Here is a 21,916-nt window from a genome sequence, read left to right as displayed (position 1 = left end):
AGAAGACACAAAACACAAGTGGGTTCATCTGCTCCATCATTTACAAAGGTGCTTTTCTCGTCTCTCGTTTGTTATGCAGACAGACGGAATCTGTACCATAATACCTGCATTTGATTAGATGAAGGTCTCTGATCTTCACATTGTCCCCCCCCCCCCCCTGTATTGTCCTGAGTGTTGCTTTGAGGACGATCCACCAGCGACTGGAACTTTCTTCGATTGCTGAATAACTTTTATATGATCAAGTGTTTCATCAAGCCGTAACCAGACAACAGTCTTTAGAGTCCCTGTTGTGGGTCTATTAGGAAAACCGGACGTGGGAATATGGACACAGTATTGCTTCAACAGCTCTTGCTTTGGCGGCTTCTTTCGTCGGGTCTTTTATCACCAGAAAGAAAAAAGGAGGCCATTGTGGAGGAAAAACATGACATGACAGGAAAAGAAGGACACGAGTCCCCTCCTGCGGGTCCTTAGCCGATGACAGGTTTCAGCGGCGCATGTCACACGCACGCGTCTGCCTCTTCTGATTGGTGGACCTTTCAGACCTGCGTAGATTTGACTCGTCGGAGAGGGTGTCGTCCTACGGGGTGGGCGGGGCAGGGCGGGGGGCATTCAGTGGGCGGGTCTAGACTGCGCTGGTGAGGCAACGCCGCGAGGGGAGGAGCACATCGGGAGGGGCGGGGGACGGGATTGGCTGATGGTCATGTGATCTCAGAATACGGTAGCCCTGGAACCTGGAACAGGAGGCAAGGGGACCGAGAGAAGATCAGGAGTGGTAGAGAGGAAGGGCATAAGATGTGAGGAGTCAGAATACATCGACACACACCAAACAAGCAGGTTCATCAGTGAGGACAAAAACACCCTGATTCACATAAAACACAAGGGACTACAGACACGCTAGCGGTGGTGGAGCTGTACGCCCAGTTTAGTTTACCATGTGAACATCCCAACCAACGTGTGCATCAATTAATTCAAATTCATTATTTTCCTTGATATTTCTGTCAAAAACTAAATCGCAAAAAAAACAAACTCGCAAATGATCTTGGGTATTAAATGCCTACTGTCTTCAAAATATTTCACTCAAAACCACCAATGTCAACCTCATGGTGGTGCGAGGGGGAAATTGAGGGGATCACCAAAGTCAGAAGAATGACCGACCTGCTTCCCCTGGTCTAACGCATGCTCTCACTCACAGAGAGCGACCCCCAGTGGACTCTTTAGGAATAGCAGCTACTTTTATAGAAGTGCATTGCATAGAAGTCTTTCTGTAATTCTCACAATAGCAAAGTCATCTTTGTGCCCCCCCCCCCGCGATCTAGAACTAGATGACTAGATGAAAAAGACATGAATGTAGAAAAAGGGAAGTAGCAACAGCAAAAAATCAGCAGCCCACCATTCAGTCCTATGAAAGTTGCTCAGAAGCAAAAGTCCTATTTTGAGTATAAAACGTCTGTATCCAATGGCGTTTACAATCAAACTACCAATATTTAAATACGGACTATTCAAGTAGTCGTACTGTGTTACTTATGCACCAACTTACTTTCCTGATGACATTTCATGGGGAAAAGTATTTTTGGGGTTCTCATGAAAGATGTAATTACAATGTTTTCCCACTACGTTAGAACAAAGCATGGCGCTCCTCCTGGGGGCTTAGAACTAGCGGGAAACTGGCTGGTTAGCCAGGAGCTAACTTCTGTTTTAGCGAGGTAGCCGTTACTCTGAACCTTCTGCTAACGGGTGAAACTACTGATGGAGTAGTAATAGTTTGAAGTGTAGTGAAGAGCCAGATTGAATCAATCAACACACTCTTCTCGCAGCGTAGGAAAGGACATCGCCACGATCGAGATTGTTTTGTGAACCGAGCGGCACTAACGCGCGGTGGAATTAGCCAAGTGTCTTCACGCCCAGCACTTAAAAGGCCGCAAGACGTCCCCCGACGTTCCCGTGCTGGGAACAAGAATTCGCTCCACCACCAGACAGTGAACAACACGGCCGTGGACACTTAAGCTTAGGATATTTCAACTACTTAATCAATGTTCTTTCCATGATGTTCTCCCCCCACCCCTTACCTGGAGGCCACTTAACTTTTCGAGTGGACTCTCCACGCGGGGCAGGCTGAGGAGAGGAAGCCCGATTGCATGCTCGGGGCGCTGTTGAGGCGGAGGAGGCGGCAATGCTATCTGGGTCTGCTTGAAATTGTTGATCACACACGAAACCTGGTGATGAGTCAGAAAAGAACGTTCAAAAGTTACATGGTGAAAGGAGGGTAAATATTTGCGCCATTGCACTAGGACGATGGGGAGATGTTCTAGTGCGAATAATACTGAGCAGGACACTTGCAGTGGGAGGGGGAGACAAACATAATAATAATGGCATATTTTAGGAGGTATGGAAAGACCACAGGGAGCACTTTGATCTTTAAAGTTAGCACCAATCCCAATATTTTGGAGAAAATTGATCTAGGCCAAGAGGTTCCAAGACACTATGTATAAATGTTCCATGATGAAGACTCAGTGGCCAGTGAATTCACTTTCATAGGTGTGACAGCCCATCAAAGTGTTTTCCCCCGAAAGATTTCATCATGACTGACAAACATTGCAACCCAATTAGTTCTCTTCCTCCACCCTCTTTTCTCCCCCCCCCCCCCCCCCCCTCTCACCAGGAAGGCAGCGATGGCCCCTCCGGTGACGAACCCGGCCAGCACATCGTTCCAGTGGTTTCTGTGCTCGGTCACCCGCACCACCCCCACCAGCACGGCCAGAGACAGCAGCACGAGGCACAGCGTGGGCTTGGTGAGGCGGGTCCCTTTGGTCCGGAACACCAGCGTCACGTACATCTGGAGGGGGGAGAGAGAGAGAGAGAGAGAGATACGCTTCGGATCAAGTGGCCATGTTATTTGTTCACTGTGGGACGCACCAATTAGACGTCTTCAGTCGGCCAGCTGAGACGGCCCGAGAACAACCTGAAGGAGCCACGAGAGGCCGCGCTCTGCAGTGCTTTCAGAGGAGCTGTGTGTGTGCGTGTGTGTGTGTGATGGTTTGTTTGTGTTCACGTGGGTGTCGCCAATTTCCGTTTTTGTTGTGCCGAGGATCGAAAGTGATTTCGTTCCCCGTGTGGAGGGTTTAATGCAAGAGAAGAGTGTGTGTAATTGACTGAATTAATATCCGATTTATTTCTTCAGAGAGGAGCTTAAAAGAGGTCTCTCCAATATGGGTTATGAAGGATACATTCAGGATGCTGAATGCCAGCTCTACAGGCTTGTTCTGAAGAAAAGTAGGATTTGAAAAAGTACCACCGACACAACGTTCATCTGCAACTAGCTTCAAATCCAATGAAACAGTAAGTCTGAATAGGAAGAAAATATGAGCCGACTGCACTAGAGCAGAGGCGGATAATTGTCGCACAAAAGCACAAACTCTATTTGTACACTTGCGTGTCCACTTTTAAGGGTGTTTTGTCAAGTTATACTCTGTGTCCCTACCACCGTGTAGATGGCTGAGTAAAAGCTAAGCGCCGCGTCCTTGGAGGGGAAGGACTTGCGGGCGGACGCCACCAGGTACGGGTTTCCCGTGCAGGCCCGGCGCTCGGCGATGTAGTGCAGCGGAGACTGGCAGCCCAGCGCCGTGTAGTTTGGCCTGCAGGCGGACAGGAAGTGCGGCGTCTGGTTCCCGGTCACCACTTGGCCGGCATTGGCGAAGATGGTGGTGGTGAAGAGCCCGAAGGAGTAGACGCCTGTGTGGCCAAAAAGAGAGAGAGAGAGACGCAGGGTTCATGCAAACCCCTGACGAGGGAGTCGAGACTGGCGGAGAAACGAGCACTTAAAATGCAGATTAAGCGCTCGCTCTTCTTACTGTGTGGGAGGGAATTGTCAGACAGACCTGGCCTTTGCATTCATATTTGATATCTGTGGTCCATCACTAACGTTCATAAACATACAGGCTACAGGAGATGATGAAAAAGATCATCAGCTGGAACACGAGGAGAGGGGAAACGAGTCCACAGGAGCCCTACAAAGGACAAGCTCCCTCTCTCTCTCTCTCTCTCTCCATCCCTCTCTTGCCGTTGCAAGTCCAAATGAGGCCCCAGAGCACAGAGGCTCTATTCAGTCCGGGTGGCAGAACCTCTGATCTCTAGCACTATAACTGACCCAGAAAACGTACAATCCTGCGGAGGAGAGGGTTGAAATAACAGCAGTCGGCGGTCACTATGGTCTTCTCCTGAGCTCCTTCCGTCTTCACGAAGAAACTGGTCACTTCTCCGATCAGAATCTGAGGAAGAAAGACAGAGAGCCGTCAAACGTTGTTTGTTTGTTTTTTTCCTTCTTTTTGTCAAGCCGACAGCTAAAACGGCCCGATTAAGGATTTATCCGCCTCGCCAAATATTCTGTCGGTTGAATGCGGTGCGCAGCAGAAATGATTCACGAGTGTTCCTCCCTGGGCCTCGCAACACCTGCGTTCCTCCATGGCTTCACGTTTCCACGTATTTCGATGCTTTTGCTTCAGCGATTCTCAACATTAAACACCTCCCGTTCACTCTCACCAGTCTCACACACCTCATCATCTCACCACTCAACAAAAAAACGGCACCAATTTACAGCAGCTCCATGAAACCAGGGCCACACTTTTATTATTAATATTGCCGTGTGGATTGCCAGATGACATGAATCAAACATTAAGAAATGTCTTAATCAATGTTTTACCCTGCCGTGATCACACCTCCGTAAGACCACCATCAAATCTTTACTGTTATGGCCTTAAAACATTCAGAAAACCCATTTTTAAGACCCCTTCCCTCCCACCTTAAGGCCTCTGGCAGCAGCTGGAAAAGTACTTTAAGAAAGAGTTTAAGAGCCCAATCAGCGGGACATTGATCTCTTTTGACAGGGGAATGAATCAACTCCACACCACCGAAAGGACTCTCCGGGATAGCGTTACACGGCGCACATGGAATCGTTTTCCCCCGATCGCGGGTATCGAGAAAGAGCACGACGGCGCCGCGGGAGGTAGGTTACACGGACATCCAATGCGCATGGCCCACAGCCAGGGGCGTTTGGATGATGCTGATGCCCGCCGCCGCGCTGCGTCTGACAGATGAAGGCGGGGGATTTCATACCATAATGCTGAGTGTTATGGAACGGTTCGGCGAGGGGCTTGTGTGTCGACACGAGTGATGTCCCTCTCCTGATTCTAGTAGAGCTATCCGTATGACCATGAGCTCTGTTGACAACGAAACACTGAAGACGTCTGGCAACACAAGGTTGTTTCAGAGCTCCGGGAAATTCATTGAGCTTGTATTTTTCGGCGCGGCGTTAGATTGAATGGGGAGCGTCGCGGGTGGCGCGAGAACACATGTGGTGAGCTGAGTATATACTCGGGGAGCGAGACCATGAAAAGATTTAAAACACAATGAAGAAAGCGCCAACACGGTGGAGCTACAAAAGGAACCTGCGCGGACAGACCTTGCCCTTTTAGTTGTGGGAGGAGAAGAAGAAGAGGAGAAGGAGGAGGTGGAGGAAGAGGAGTGGTGGAGACAGCAGCCAAAAGGGCAGAAGGCATGAGAGACTTGCAAATGGCAATTAATCAGCATCCAGCTGAGATTACAGATTAGAGAAAAGAGGATGATTGCGACATAATTGAATCTATCAAAAGGCTCATTCGGAACCTGCCAAGCTGATTTCAACAGCGGTGTGCGTGTGCAGCCGCGTGGCCAAACCAAGAGTAAGTGGTGTGCACCGCTAGAGGAAGATGCATCCACAAATGGGGAAGAAATGACCCGGCACAAACACGCGCGTTATAAAAAAAAAAAAAAAAACACAAGCGAACCAAAAGGAACATGGGATTTTTCCAGTGAAACAACTGGAGGTGACCCTCAAAGCTTGCGCGTAATATCACGGCCTCGTTGCCAACGCCCCCCTCCCTCGTCGTACTCGCCGTCGACTCCTGAGGAGACACATCCTCAGCCGACGGGTGGTCGGCTGCCACTGCGTGGATGTGCCGTCGATACTAATCCCTTTTCATACTGATGTGAGCGAGAGGCCCGCCTCCTGCTGCGCCGCTCTAATTACAATGAAAAGGATATGTGGTGGAAAAGAACAATAAAGATGTATTGATTGTCGTGGCCGTGCTCCTCTCCAGTGGCTCGTAGTTCAGACGGCTGCAGGGATCAATATTCATTCACGGGGTACACAAAGACTGCAATCTCTTTGACTAAAAGATGAATAAGCTCGTGAAATAAGTGTAATAAGCCTAAAGGAAGCTTTATTTTCAGCACCTTATATGGACGAGTTTTATACCTAACCAACATCTACTGTTTTCAGAGCAATTTGCAATTAGATGAACATAGTTTGCCATTCAGCAGCTAAAGAGAAAGACACAACCCCAACGTGTTGCTGGAGACCAAAACCAAAAGACAAATCAGCTTTACATGGTGGCAAAAATAGTTGCATTACTACAGGTGTTATGCTGCCGTGATGGGGCTTTTTGCCATGTGCACTCGGCGCCTTTTTAAGAAAAATGTACAAAACTGACGTTGAGACACTGAGTAATCATAGTGACAACTTTGTCCTAATGACATAAAGAGACCTGTGTCGTCCTTCTTTCGTTCACACCGCAGCTTCGTCGCCGTCTACCTTTGCAGTAGAGACAGTCCATCGATGGTTACACACTCACAGAGAAACTAAAGAAAAAGCTAAAGGCCACGCACTGATGGAAAGTTAATGAAAAATGTGTGTGAGACAACTAATTGACTAATTAAGAGATGAGAAAAACCTACGGAAAAGAGTCGGGAGAGGTTACAAACGTGCCTCAGTTTCTCAGAAGAAGACGATGAGGGGATGACATTCAGCTATTTCCTCTGCTTCCAAAGTACCAAGCTGCCTCAGACGGAGGGGAGGACGCTGATCGGAGAGTATTCATAAGGTGGAAGTACACTCTCCAGTCTGCTGCCTTCCCTTGGTTTGCATTACACAACGTCATTCAGTCTGCAGAGATTACTTTTAAAAACACTGCACAACATTTGACACGACAAAATATGTAACCAAACAAACACTAGATGAACAACCTATTGCACAAGTAATACATTCAATGCAGTAGAATATATTAAAATGTTGTGATATATTGTTGAAAAATGTTATTAATATTCAACAAGCAACTAATGAAAGAAAGTCTCTCCAGCGCTTCAGGAAAATAGTTGCACACTCAAAATAGGTCATGGTCTCATAAGTCACATTAGTCACCAGATTGTGAAATAGTGAAGATTTAACGCTGACAGACCCTGGTGGAAGACACTGAAGTCTGAGGGACACTTTTATTATTTAAAGGAGATGTTGCCGTTTGTCTGAGAGATAAAAAAATGCATCCAGTACCAGATTTTAGGAACTGAGAGAAATATGGGACACAGATTCCCTCTGGTTCTTATACCTACGGCATCAGACTCACTGCAACAAATCTAAACAACATTAACCTAAATTCAAAGTACGGCCGACATGTCCATTGGCGCCGTGTTAACTTTCTATCGGATGAGTTTTATTCTCAACTGCAAACCAACTGGACCGAGGCGAAAGCCACTCGGCGGCCAATTAGAGTTGAGCAGATGTTGACGGTTTCCTCGAGGCAATCGCAACGTTTTTTTTTTTAAGGCCGCATTTATTTGACTGTCGGATAGTCGGTAGGGAGGAAGAGAGAGCTCAACCCGTCGGAGGAGCTGGTGTGATTAGGAGACCGGCCGACGCCTGGTAAACACCTGCAATAAGGAATGAGAGGGATGGCAAAAGGAAAACGGAGAATAAGGTGGGAGAGACATAATTGGCTTTCTTTGATTTTCTTCATTTTGTGACAGTCACACATTGTGAGGCTCTTTCTTGTTCTCTTTCTAAAAGCGTGACTCCAACAAGTGTGTCTGCGAAGGATGACAAACGAGGACAAAAAAGATCAAATCTGGAATAAATGAAAGGGATGAAAGAGTTATTGTACTCAGTTTGGAACGTGTAGTGAGACAATAAACTGTGAGCTGCTGGATCGTTTGTACAGGAATAGATTTAACCGTCGCTTTCTCCCAAAGACGGATTGCTTAAATTGAGACACCACAGATGCAGGGATGAAAATAGGTAAATGTAAACTGACAATAAAGATATTTGTGCACTGGTAGCAGCAATCACGGGACCAAGTGACGCAGCATTAAATGCCGGTTTGACGTCACAATGTAAAAAAAAAAAAAAAGCATCATAAGCCGCAGGGGGGGGGGAGAGTGCAGATTTGTACCGGTGTCTCTGCACGTTCTTTGAAAGACGTGTTTGGTGTTTGGTGATCCTCAGCCCGGGGAGGCTGTGAGCAAACACTGATTCTAGCTACGCATTTTACACTCTGCTGTTTCATAATCGAAGTGTTTCGGTGTGTCACGCCCACTTTGTGCACCTTCTAAACAGGCCTTCGGTTGGGAAGAAGAAAAAAAACAACACGCATCTCTGAGATTACACCATGTCTGCATCGGGTATATCAGATGACATTTGTTGACATCGCAAGCGCTGTGCTCTACTTTAAACACACACACACACACACTCACTTACGCAGGCTTTTCACACGCCGCACGGGCGATGGTAACCATGACGATTTAGCTGCTTCATCATCACCCACTCTCTCCATCCATCTCCCTCTTTCTCGGTCTCACTCTGCTTTTATTCTGCAGTTTTCCCGTCTCTTTGTGGAGGAGAGAACGAGGCTACCCTGATTCAAATACAAATCTTATTTTCTGGCTTCCCGCTCTCTCTCTCTCTCTCTCTCTCTTAGCGTTCACTAAGGTTTGAAGTTTGACCCCGCTCGTCTCCTCTTCCCCCCCCCCCCCCTATCTTTTCTTGTCTCGTTGCATTGTCCTCGCCTCCCCTACGGCTTTTCTCTCTATCCTGCTTACTCTCCGTTGCTCTCTCTCTCTCTCTCTCTTTCTCTCTCTCCCCCACCACCTCTTCACATTCCCCCCTTTTCTTCCTCGGTAGCCGCCTTCCTTCCCATCTGCCTCCCCGTTAAGCAGAAACAGACCCCGGGTGAGTGTGGGATGAGGCCAGAGTGTGAGTGGATGGTCGGATTAGGGTTCTCATCGGCGGGTTACAGCTCTTATTACAGGCCTTTGTAGCGGGAGCCGGTGGCCGGTTGAGCGTATCGACGAGGGGCCGCGCGACCCGCTGTCTTTGCCTCTCAATCCTCCGTACAGCGTGATTGGCTGCGCCCGGATGGAGCCGTGATTATCCCTTATTATCCCCTGCCCTTTTCCCCCCCCGCTGCTTCGTCTCATAAGCGCGGCCGTCTCTCTGTATCTCGCACACGATAACACACAAAAAGAGGAAGAATTACAACATGAATGGGCAGATGGTGGCGGGCAGTGGAAAAACAGATTATACTAAATGCGCCATTTCCGTTGGAATTAAATTAGCTTATAATAATATTACACTGATGCCAGGAATCCTAAGAGAGACATTATCAAAACTCACCCAAACCTTCGTCACGGTGAATAAGAGCAACCGTGTGAACTCCGAAAAACCAGCCGGCGGGATTGAAAAGCATGTTCAGTTCAAACAAACAGAGTAGTTTTGCCAAGAAGCTGTTAAATCATATTTTTCCCATCCTTCCGACAGTCTTTGAACACATCCTGTGCTTCTAATGCTTCCAAAACAGCTTAAAAACCTCAAAAAGCTTTTTAGTCTACAATGTCTCACATGAAATCTCCACCCAAATACACCTTTTATGTAAATGAACTCTTTGGGCACATGAAACTTGGACTGAACCGCAGGCTGCAGAGCACAGAGCAAGTGGTGCTTGTATAAATAACACAGATGTTCAACGTTGTTTCTGGACACATGAGTCCATACAAAAAAGCAACAAAGACAAATATAGCAAAACTAAATTCAGACATTTGTTCCAATGTTTCCGGAAACAAGAAGAATACAACGTTTCCCTGTGTGTCGGATTCATTAAGGCCTTTAGGATTACATTTTGTCATTCAGTAGCATTTGTAAATTAGATGCATGAAAGGAGCGAGTCACAAAAATGATTCGGTCTCAACCATCTTGAGCAGGATTCTAAAAGCCACCTGAATCTTCATGTACCACACTTTGTTTTTTCTTTGTAGAAGGCCAAGAACTAAGGAAAATGTAGCTCTCGGCCCTCCTGGGTCTCACCAATCATGACAATACTCTTTTTCGACTTCTTTTTTTTAAATGTCACGCCGCACGCCATTCTGTGAATAGACCCTAAGCCGGGGCGCCACAGAGAGAACAACGGGTCGGAAACAAGGGACGACCCAATGCTCGCGGTTCAGAGTGTTAAAAGCTTGAGTTACGCTTGTGTTCTGCTCTCATTTCCCGTCACTGACGTCTCGTGCAGAATGCGGCGTTCTGCCACGCTCCAGCAGCTGTCTTGTTGTTCCCCACTCACCTGTAGGACACATCTGCCCCTCACTACTCTCATCAGCTCCTAAAGTACACGGTCTGGTGTACTTTGGTCCTCGTTGCTTCCGTTGCTCTTTTGAGTGGAATCACACACTCATCTGCTGTCCTTTGGACGACGTTGATTTTGTTTTTAATCAACGCTTGCTTGGTATAATTTGACAATTTCCAGGCCCAGCCGAATTTGCACAATAAAAAGAACAAATTAAAAAAAACGTTCCCCCCAATAACATCCACTTACAAAGCCCGGCCTATTCTCCTAACATAAATCTGGCAACTCAAAGAAAACGGTCTTTCAAATAATTTATTCCCTTTGCCATGTTGACTCAATAGATAAGATAATAACTGGTGTCGGGTTCCTCACAAATCCGTAAGTGAACGGGGGGACACGGGGTCAACAGTACTTTCGGTATCGGCTGGTTTCCCAATATTAACCAGTGGCTTCGGTTCACAGCGAAAGAGGCGGAACATGCTGGAGGAATTGCCGATAGTCTCTTGACAATGTCGCAATATTTGATGTATCCACTGAAGGATCCGTTATTCGACTTTATCTTTCATCTGCACCTTGTGTCTGGAGTTGGTAATGGGAGCGTAAAACAAACGGAGAGATGTCCGTTACCCCCGGAGACTAAACGGTGGTCAGACTGCCGTGATGCAAGCTACCCCGATTCCCTTCACAAGCCCATCTCACATCAGCACCACAATCACTTCCGTAGAACTTTGGCGTTCCACCTCTCTCCCACATTCTCCCTGAAGAGGGATTCAACAACGGGGCTGATCTGACAATCGGGTGGAAGAGTTTCGGTGTGACACACTCGGATGGCGCTTCCCGATCCTTCTCCTCCGTCTGTCATGTGTGACTCCATTATTCATGATGGATTGTCCCCAGGCCTAGCGGTATGCAAACTTGTGCTTCATTTGCATATGGGCATCGGCCTGATTTGCGCGTACAGCAGTGTGACTGTGTGTGTGTGTGTGCCTGTGTGTGTGTGCGCGCACTTCCCTCAGCTTGTGCGATGACGATTGCAATCAACTGGAAAAACGAACCGTCCGAGGTCTCCCCTTCCAGGATCCACAGAGGCGCTCCCGCCTTACTCGGCCTTACTTTGCAGAGCACGCGTGGGAGCGTGTGCGCTGGCGTGAGCAGATTTCTTTTGGGTTGCTCGTCAAAGATGACAACTGTGATTGCAGGAACAATGGAAGGTAAATTTAGAACACAGAAGAGAAAAGTGAAGAAAACCGGGGAAATGCCCGTGTCTTATGAATACCATCATTTTCCTCTCATCAGCGTGACAAGTGTGCAGTCGCAGGGAGCTTGGCGGGGGCCACGTGAATGCACGTGGGCTGCAGCCGGGCTCACCTACAGCCTCCCACCACCCATCAAACCCAGCAGGGAGCAGAAGGCCCCTTCCACCGAGGGTTTAAGTGGCTTGCGACGCTCTAGATTTGACGATTTCATCTTCTATCTGAGACTCAGATTGGATTTGGGGATTTTGCTCCAGCTGGTAAAAGTAGCTTTGAGGTTTTTGTCTTAACACATTTATAATAGCTTCGGAAATATAATCAGTGGAGGAGGAGAAGGAGGGGGGCCTCGGCTTGTGGATTCACACTTTTGACCTACAGCAAGAGGAAGCATGAGAGGACTAGTCCATCACAATATCCACTGCGTCACTCCAATTCAATGCTGCATAACCCTGCTCTACGGAATGACAAGTTTCCCCTCGTTATCTTGCCACAAATTAAACTTACCACTGCAAGCTACCGGCACCGTCTATGTCCTGGCGTTACGCAAATACACGAACCCAATAATGACCACTAAACACAGATGCTGGAGAGGTGGTCTCGTTTTGTGTCTGCTACCTCGTTCCAGCCGCTCCTCCCTCTCCTCTTAAAGAGCGTGCTTGCTTTCTCTGCCCGCTCCTGTCGAGAGGTTTCGATTTAGCAGCATGAGAACGGGGCTCGGTCTACTTTGCGTCATGCTCCTGACCAACGAGATTAAAAAACCCAGAGGAATAAACCTCAACCTTCACCTCCTCAAGTCCCCTTGCTTGAGCTTGACAAGTGTGTTCGTGGGCTCATATTGTGTCACACGCATCTTAATTCTACAATTACCGTTTACTCTCTTCTGAGTGGTCGCAGCTTGACACACACGGTCTCCGTTACATAACGCACACCCTCACACACAAACACACACTAATAATTAGGACACGGTTTAAATAGCCCATGTGCTGAGTATCACCTGTGCTTTGTCCACTCTGACTAGTAGTCAGATCCCAACACTAGTCACACACACACACACACACACACACACACACACACACACACACACACACACACACACACACATGCACACAGGCACACCGACTCCCACACGCAGAATCCGCTTTCACAGGCCGTGGAGTTGAGGATGTGCGCCGTCATCCACCCACGCTCCTACCTTCACTGATCCACTGCGACGTACAGCACCACACAAGTGCTTCTGTTTCCCTCATCCTCTCGCTTCCTCTCGCTTGGCCGCTTCCTCTGCCTCACACACTATTCGAATCCGTGGACCACATCGATCATCAAATTGACTCTGCTGTGTGTTGACCGAATCTCCCGGGTTGGGATTGGCATGAAAGCCCGGAGCGATCACTTTCACCGGTTCGAAGCGTTTGAAGAGACACTCAGATTCTGTTCTAACCTGCGGCAGTTTGAGACAATTGTTTTAGAGCCAAAATGTTCACATTTTGTTGGTCTATGAAATTCAGAAGCTGTCTTTTTTGCTGTCAGTTTTCAGACCTTTCATTCCCTGTTTGTACCTACAACTATACACATGAGCCAGGATGGCCAGAATGACAAGAAGATATTTAGCTATTTATTTTCTAACTTTGTTCGTCTTATAACAGGTGCACTCGACCCACATTACATGACATTTAGATGGCGCTTTTATCCATAGCGACTTGAATTATAACCCAGGCATTACATTTTTGCCTGGGGAGCAATTAGGGGTTAGGTGTCTTAGTCAGGGACGATTGCCGCAGCCGGGATTCGAACCGCCAACCCTCACAGTACTCCACAGTGTCAAAGAAACAACACTAAATGTCTGGAATGTCGGACCTTAAGGACTATGTTTTTGTTCTATGTGAATAAAATTTAGAGAAGTGTAAAGCAGCAGCTGGGCCACGAGGAGAAATAAAGTGGTGCAGGAATGCTGTATTTTTGTAGCCAAAATCCAATCTAAAAGCATGTTTCCATTGGATTTTGCATGATAAAAATAAGCTGTGTGGCAAACAAAGGTTTATTATACTTAGTTCAGCAAGATTATCTTGACAAATGAACACAGCTTTGATGATGTTTTGAAGCGGGATTGCAAACAGTAGCAGCTAGTCAGCGCGACGAGGTTTTGCATAAACTCATACGCAGCTACGTCTTTTACTGTGCATTACCGATGTACCGTTAGGTCACTTCGAGTGCTCGTGTTTGCCACTGAGGAACCTCGTTATCCTGAGACGTATGCCTCCACATCATTACATAAAGAGACGGCAGCAAAAACAGGCTCTGGGGAAAAAGTAAGAGAAACCGAGAGAAATCCTGAACCACACTAACTGCGATAGTTGTATTGTAACTGTGGGACGGAGCACCAGGAAACACAGCTTCTCTGATTTTCAATAAAGCCGCTTCACACTCCAGGCGAAATCCAGGCACTCTGCTCCTACTGGTACCTGCAGCCCCCTTCCGGTTCAGAATAAAGCCCCGAGCAACACAACCACACACACACACACACACACACACAGATAAATGGTGTCAGATATAGCTACCAATGTCAACAGAAGGAAAGACTAAAGAAGAGATCTGAGACACATTCAGATTTAAATGAAATGCAATTAAAAAATACAGAAATGACCCAGGACTGCCTGTCAATGCAGGTACATGTGTGTGTGTGTGTTTCCCAAATATGTGGCTCAAAGGCAGACGCGTCCTAATGCCATTTAGCATTGTAGGACATCAAAGAGACAAACCCTCGGGGACGAGACCGTCAGTCACGGAGACGGAGCTTTGATGAGGACATGAAACTACGGTTCATTTTTAATAACACCCCACTGAAAGAATAAAGTATAACCGCTCTGATGGCCCTCAGCAGAAAAAAAGACACGGAATAATCATCTTTGATTTGCTGCGTGGTGCCAAGAACTCGTGGCCTACAAAAACACAACTCTGTTACGGACGCACAATTATTAAAAAGGTAAATCGATACGCATTTTACGGATGAAGACGCTCCTCCGAAAAGAATAACCCTTCCCTTCCCCTGCACGGAGCCATTTGGAGCCCAGGGTTTATTCTGCTTTAGCAGCTCGCACTCTTGAAATCAGGACAGACTCTCTGCACACTGTAGCTACTTCTGGCTGCTCTGTGGAGGACAAATTTAGTGCCCGTTGCCATGGTTATGATCGCGAACGCATTCACACACAAACGGAGCAGCAAGACCACGAGGATGCACACCTACACAGCTCTGCCCTCTTTCCATCCTCAAACACCACGTGTAAATGAGGAGGCGTGTGTGTGTGTGTGTGTGTGTGTAGGGGATTGTCATGTCCTGTGTGCGCATGATGAGCACCTGTGGAAGCACTTTTCTTTTCCCAAGTTGAACACAGACTCACCGTCACAGTGGGGATGGCGGTGACCAGGGAGTAGACGAGGACCGGCGGCGCCTTGCTGTTGTCCTCCGGTCCCGGGAACGGCTTGGAGTAGGCTTTGTCGAAGCAGAAGAAGCCCTGGATGTGCACGGGGAACGTGTCCGTGTACTCAAAGTAGTACGCCAACAGAACGGTCCCTGCCATGATGACCAGCTGGAAATAAAACATAGTGGTTCCAGCTTTAGGGTTGGATACGCAGCAGAATAGGAGACAGCCTGGGAGAAGAGAGGAGGAGTGGAACTACTGTCACAGATTTAATGGGGAAAAAAGGAAGAAAAAGGGAGAGATTTTTTCCACCACAGAGCAAAATGATGGAGGCTCCGGTAATGTGTAAAATGAATCAAGTGTGCATGGAGAGATAGTGAGGGATGAGGATGAGAGGGAGGGAGAGAGAGAGAGAGAGAGAGAGAGAGAGAGAGAGAGAGAGAGAGAGAGAGAGAGAGAGAGAGAGAGAGAGAGAGAGAGAGAGAGAGAGAGAGAGAGAGAGAGAGAGAGAGAGAGAGAGAGAGAGAGGGAGAGAGAGAGAGAGAGAGAGAGAGAGAGAGAGAGGGAGAGAAGCCTTCAGTGTCAGCGTGCAGTGGGAGGGTAAAGAAACAAATGGAGACCGATCAAAGAAAACAACGCTGTATAGAGGGAAACAGGAAGAGCGGCTCGAGGACGGGAGAGAGGTGGGAGGAGGGTGAGACACAGATGCGCTAGAGAAGACAAGAGGAGGGAGGAAAGAGAGAAGGAGAGAAAACAACCGTGGGAATAGCATTACGTGTGTGTGTGTGTGTGATTATCTGCCGAACTTTAGTTACCAGCTGTGCGTAAAACACAAGCCATGCCGCCAAAAATCTTCATAACTATTTAAAATAGTAGGTGGTAATATAAATGCACGAGCAATTCCTAACGGGGAGTAAGTATAATATTTGTTAGCTCCGAGGAAAAAAGGGAACGTGATTTTAAATGGTGATGATTAGTTTCATTATAACCTGCAGTCAAATTTGCTTTCTGGACCTTCTACTGCAGGGGTCTAAAATGTGAAGAGATTGATTGAGTGGTATCACGTGGGATGGTTTAACTCGAATGCAATTGGTCTGTGCTTTGAGGCACTACCGTAAAGACGAGCTGCACCGTCACATTTAAATCACAACCGTCTTTTTTTTTTTTTAGCTTTTGGTCCGGATCCGGAACGCGGTCCGCCAGTTAGTGACCTCTGTTCTACTCTGTGTGGATGACAGATACATCCCAAAGCACTTAATTTGTGCCATAACTGCCGGAGGAGACCCCATCTGAGGTCCGTTCTCTCCCTGCTGTGACAGGAGAAAATACCTGTAGTTGGGAACTTCGGACTTTTTGGATCTGACAAATTTGGGCTATGACTGATAGTAGAAACAAATGACAAACAGGAAGTCAATTAATCTCTCAACGTTTTGCACGGACATTTTTCTCAATGTCAGTGCAGCATATAGGAATAAAAAGAATCATCAATTGTGGATACTTGGATCATAATGAAATCAACTGCAAAGACGCTCCAAAGAGATATGAGATACCATTCCACCTGTACTAATGAGATCATACAATCAAAAGTTAGTCAGTAAAAAAACTGGTGAAACTCCGGGAGTCAGTAAAAACCAACGTGAATTAAGGTCAACACTGTAACGTCCTCAGATTCCTTTGTCGATGGTAGTTTCCTTCACAGACATGTATAAAGGCTAGATGCCGCACATGGGGGCCATCTTGGTAGGGGCAGGTCGCTCACCCATAACATTGTGTTTGGTGGTGGTACATGTAGTTTAAATATCCAACACAGTGTTATGAGTGAGCGAGCTGCCCCTACCAAGATGGCCCCCATGTGCGGACGTTCGACTGTTGGCCGGCAACGCGGACGATACATCTAGCCCATCTAAAGCTCACTTATAAAACAAATGACATCTTCTTTGTTTGGTGGTTTCACAGTTTGTGTGTGTGTTTTGGTTGCCTGGCACCATTTGGGGAAAACCTCAGTGGCAGATCAGTCTGAAGAAGTGAACACTAGTGAGAAGACGTCCGCCATGTTTATCCAATTCAAAAAACGGTGAGCTGGAGGTGCATATTGGGCGGATGGGGGGACGGATGTGTCACACTTAACAGATGTCAGCATTAGTAGACTCTGAAGACTGACAATGAACATGGAGAGAGAGAGAGAGACTGACCTAATTCAATCTACATTTTACATTGTGCGCGCTGCGTGTCAACTCCGCTTCTCTGCGCCTTTCCTGTTTTCTGTTTCCTTAACAGTAAATTCTGCGTACCGGGGGCAATATGCACACATAATCCACTACGAATCCTCCGTGGCATCCGGCCGTACTGTGGTTTTTGCATTGAGGGTCAGTTAGCAGAGCATTGTGCTGGGTGGGTGGGGGGGGGGGGGGGTGTATGCAGGCATGCCACAAAAACCCATGTAGTATATAAATACAGTCCAAACGACTCCATGTTCTTCTCCATCTTTGTGCATCTGTGTGTGTGTGTGTCTGCAGGCATGCGAGTGCCCTCTTGGAACCCTTGACACAGGCACGCTAGGTTGAACAATTCTTTCCATCATCCGCTCCTCTCCTCTTGCCGAGCTACAGAAATGGTAAATGGTAAATGGACTTGGTCTTGTACAGCGCTTTTCTAGTCTTCTGACCACTCAAAGCGCTTTAACACTACATGACATCATTCACCCATTCACACCCATTCATACACTAATGACGGGACCTACCATACACAGTGGCACCTGCCCATCAGTAACTAACATTCACACACTGTAGTCGCAGCTACAGGAGCAATGCTGGGGTTAACTGTCTTTCCCAAGGACACATCGACATGCTGGTTAGCCGGGCCTGGGATCAAACCACCGACCCTCTCTTCGGAGGACCACCGCGCCCCCCACTCCGGGGCTTGAAGGACGGAGGCGCACAAAGGTGGGAGGGGACAAGCGAGCGAGGGATGCCCACAGACGCCCATCAAAGTCTAGACAAACATTTGAAGGCGACTGCGGTAGAAATCCCGTTGAGATTGTGCGCGTCGTTTTGTATACACACCTGCAGTGCGGTCAGGCATTACACAATACTGGGGATTAATACTTGAGAAGACACTAGTTGATGCTTAATATTAATTCCGGGACAAGATATTACATTAAAAAAATGTACGTCGACAAAGCCGTTGCCAACGCCACTGAGTGTCTATGCTTCATACAGACACATTTATTCATGCATAATCACGTTCGGTGTGTTTATATGAGTTTATATATATATATATATATATATATACATATATTTATTTATTAACTCATATATAGACAGCTGTGATCATTCTTTTTCTCTAGTTCCCAACAATGTCAGGCCTTCAGTGACGACAGGGCGAGAATCCCAACACCAACATATGGACGTTGCGTTGTTCACACCACCTGGTGCCAATTAGCTTCCATTCTGGTCTTTGCATTGACTTTGTGTGTGCGTCCTGTCAAGCCAAAAAGGCTGCTTTGCATTTGGGGCAAACACGTTTGACATTCAAGTTCTTAGTTGACATTTCATCCTCCACTCCTCCCCTTTGGACAACAACTACCTCCAAAGGGTCAAAGCAACTTCAGGTTGACGGTTTCTAATTAGCTCATCGTGCACAGGTCACCTTGGAATATCCATCTGCATAATAAGTGTTTCTGAAGCGCAGTCTGCACCTGCAAAATGAAACTACTGAAAAGCTTAATTTGCAGGAGGGTCACGACAGCCGACGTGACATGTAACATGACTCAACTCAATGCAGGCTGTTTACCCGGGATCGTTAGTCACATGGCACCCATCTAGGTGTTTTTGAAGTTCACGCCAACAGTTTTATCATCCAACTGGTGCTGAATTAATTTGTGCTTTATTATCTCCAAAAGCCCCAGATACTGAAAATGAATGTTTAAAAGTCCAAATATGCGATAGCTGATTTTTGAGTGAACCAGATGGAAATGATTTCCCACTCATAAGCTGTTTTCATTAGTCTGACACCTGTCACCTGCACGTAGAATCGCTCTTTAATATCTCCCAGAATATCGTTCCTTTGTGAAATGTGCCACTAAAACATTTGATTTAGCACATTTTATTAGGTCTTTGGACAAAGAAACATCTCAAAGTGTGTTTCTGTTCTAACGAAGGTGGGTCACGTTTTGTCTCTTTGTCTCTCCTCCAGTGACATTTCCACTTCGTCCTCACACCTGTTCCCACTCCGTAATGAGACCTTTGTCTCCCCCCCCCCCCCCACCTCCTCACCTGCATCTCATTCCCTTGTCAGCCTCTGAGCTTCTAACGTTGCATTTGTTATTTTGATCAAATTAAAAGCCTTTTTGTTTTCCTCCTGTGGAGTGGAGTGAGTTTTGGTTTTTGATCATTTTTTATAGCCACACTTCTTCCTGGTCTATTTTTTATCTCGAAGAAGTGTGACCTAGGATCATTTCATAGCCCGCCTTTGACTCTGTGTGGAGGACCACGGCTGCATTAATAAAAAAAAACCTTACGTACCAAAAGACCCTGCGCCTGCTTCCTGTTTTCCTCCTGGGCCTGACAGAAGAAAGATCTAAAGAAGTATGTTTTTCACAAACTCCCACGCTAATGTGAAACACTCACTGAAAGCTACAAGACACTAATTCAACAGCCCTTTGTTTTCTTTGACAATTTCCAGCTCACTCATATCTCAGCAAATGTAGAAATGGGTTATTTTGTATGATTTGGTATCAACTTAAAAACCTGACATGGTTTCACCCGACATGCCCAACAAAGAAGGGATTACTCCATTGTGCTAAGAAACCCAATTTAATGTAGCTGCTTAAAACCTGTCAGCATTCATTTAGCTTTCAATTTACAACATAAGGCAGCTTTAAGATGATGACCCCCGTCGTAGCTGACCCGGTCAACTAAACACACACATTAGTAATTAGGGCTTAATTATTTTACCTCTGCTCCTCAAAAGGCGGCAAAGAGAAATTCTGAGAGACTAAAACGCCACTGATGTGACTGAAACTATCCCGGTCTAAAAAGCCCTTTGACCAAAAAAGAAGGAAATAAAATGTGTCAGTAATGCTGTGTTATGGGGGCGGTAACATCGACGTGGGCATCCCCGATGTCGCCCGGGGACAAAACTTAGCGCTCGCAAGTAAGCGCTGCGCGTCCACCCTTGGCCCGCGTGTGTGTGGAGCGGCCCGATGGCAGGAAAGTCAACGGATGAAGTCATGTTTACAGAAGGTGAGAATGTGTGGACGGAGGCCGGTGATGAGATGACACAGCGCCCTGCTGAGAGGCTGCTGGCGGTGAACAGATTCGTTTTGCTCTTAGAAGGTCCCATAATCCTTTGAGATTGACATACAACTGGACTGGATTGCGTATTTCAGGTGTGTTGATGCTGCCCAGAGGCCTTTGAGCATCACAGTGAATTAAGGTGAATTAAGATATAATTCTAACTCCAACTGGTTTAAAACGATGCCAGGTTGGAACAGGGCCTCAGTGGTAGTTAGTGTCCAGCCACCACCTCACCGCCGGGGTTTATTTCCCCTTGTGATTCGGGGGAAAAACCTGCTGTATCAGGAACTATAGCAGGGGAACTATTGTGAGCTGAAGAGATCAAAATGAAGGTAGTTTTTTTTAAAGGGGGTGTGGTCGGAGCAAGGAGCCTGAAGTCACATGGGTATGAAGCACGAGCTGCTGGACTGACGCGTGTGGCATATTTTTTTCTATCCTACATCAGCAAAGTTAGAGTTTTAGTCTTTGCATACAAAATCAGTTACAGCATTACCATTACTACTATTATATTTTTACAAAATCTTCCATATTTGACAAACTGTCCAGTTACATCATTTATAAGCACTGTATAACCATCAAATAGTTTTTACCACAGTTGTTACCACCCAATGTAGCTCTAAACAGGACTTTAGGACACATTAGGACATCTACAAGTGCTTACTAACGTAATATTTGTAATCAATTAGAACTTCTTCTGTGAAGACATATTTTTTATTTTAAAGTCATTGATAAATACATTAATAAATATCTATATTGTTGACATAGAATGTTATAAACTAATTGCCACATTTCATATGCCACTTATGACTGAAAATGATGTGTTAAACTACAGAGAGCATACCAAGATCTCCACTTCTTCTATCGATCAAACGACCTTACTCTCACTTGATCTGCTTGCCCTCATTAATCAGCCTCAAATTTCTTGACAAATCCAAACAATCCTCACAAATAAAAACAACCATAAGAACGAGATGAGGCTGCAAAACACCTCTCCTCCTTTTCCGTGTGATTTGGTTCCCTGACGATCTCACGTAATCACACTCGCTCACTGATTAGAGCCTCAGTGAATATTTCACAGCAAGCGGATGTTTCGTCTCTGATTTCAGCAGATGATCAAGAACAATTTAGACCACAAACGCACAGTCAGAAAGATGCGCACCCCCCCCCCCCCACCACCACCACCACACTCCCTCACTCCCCCATACATCATCTGCATAACATGTGCACTTCGAATCAACATGGATGACAAGCAAATGAACGGGCTTGACTGCCCCCTGGTGTCATCAGATCACATTACAACACGCTGAGCCCGGCCTGACCGGTGGAGGAAGGTGGACGAGCCGCAGTGGGGGGAGCCTTGAAGAGAGGACTGGGAGTGCGAAAGGGGAAGAAGATAAACTGACGGATAAAACGGTTAATGAGACTTTAGCGCATCGCAGATTACGTTGGGGTGGAGACGCCCCGTGCTGCTGGGAAATAAAGCCGAGGAAGGCGCCGGAGAGGAGAGAAAATAAAAGGGCAGAGGAGGT

The 21,916-nt window shown here is 46.8% G+C and overlaps 1 protein-coding gene across 3 annotated transcripts in view; it reads right to left on the bottom strand.

The window, feature by feature from the left end:
- Nucleotides 1-150: 150 nt before the first annotated feature.
- The window catches only part of plppr2b (phospholipid phosphatase related 2b), a 36,112-nt gene continuing 14,346 nt past the window's right edge, over nt 151-21,916 (bottom strand). For 2 of the 3 annotated variants that reach the window (XM_037472228.2, XM_062564222.1), the window contains 6 exons: nt 15,070-15,258; nt 4,145-4,265; nt 3,479-3,729; nt 2,657-2,833; nt 2,083-2,213; nt 151-731 (listed from right to left, as the gene is read on the bottom strand). In XM_037472228.2, coding sequence (XP_037328125.1) covers nt 623-731; nt 2,083-2,213; nt 2,657-2,833; nt 3,479-3,729; nt 4,145-4,265; nt 15,070-15,258 — 978 coding nt within the window. In that variant the 3' untranslated portion in view covers nt 151-622. Of the gene's footprint in view, nt 732-2,066; nt 2,214-2,656; nt 2,834-3,478; nt 3,730-4,144; nt 4,266-15,069; nt 15,259-21,916 lie in introns of all 3 variants that reach the window. The other variant, XM_037472229.2, reaches the window with a different exon arrangement.

Source organism: Pungitius pungitius, chromosome 9, assembly GCF_949316345.1.
Source record: "Pungitius pungitius chromosome 9, fPunPun2.1, whole genome shotgun sequence".
Taxonomy (NCBI): Eukaryota; Metazoa; Chordata; class Actinopteri; order Perciformes; family Gasterosteidae; genus Pungitius; species Pungitius pungitius.
This window is presented reverse-complemented; position numbering and strand designations above follow the sequence as displayed.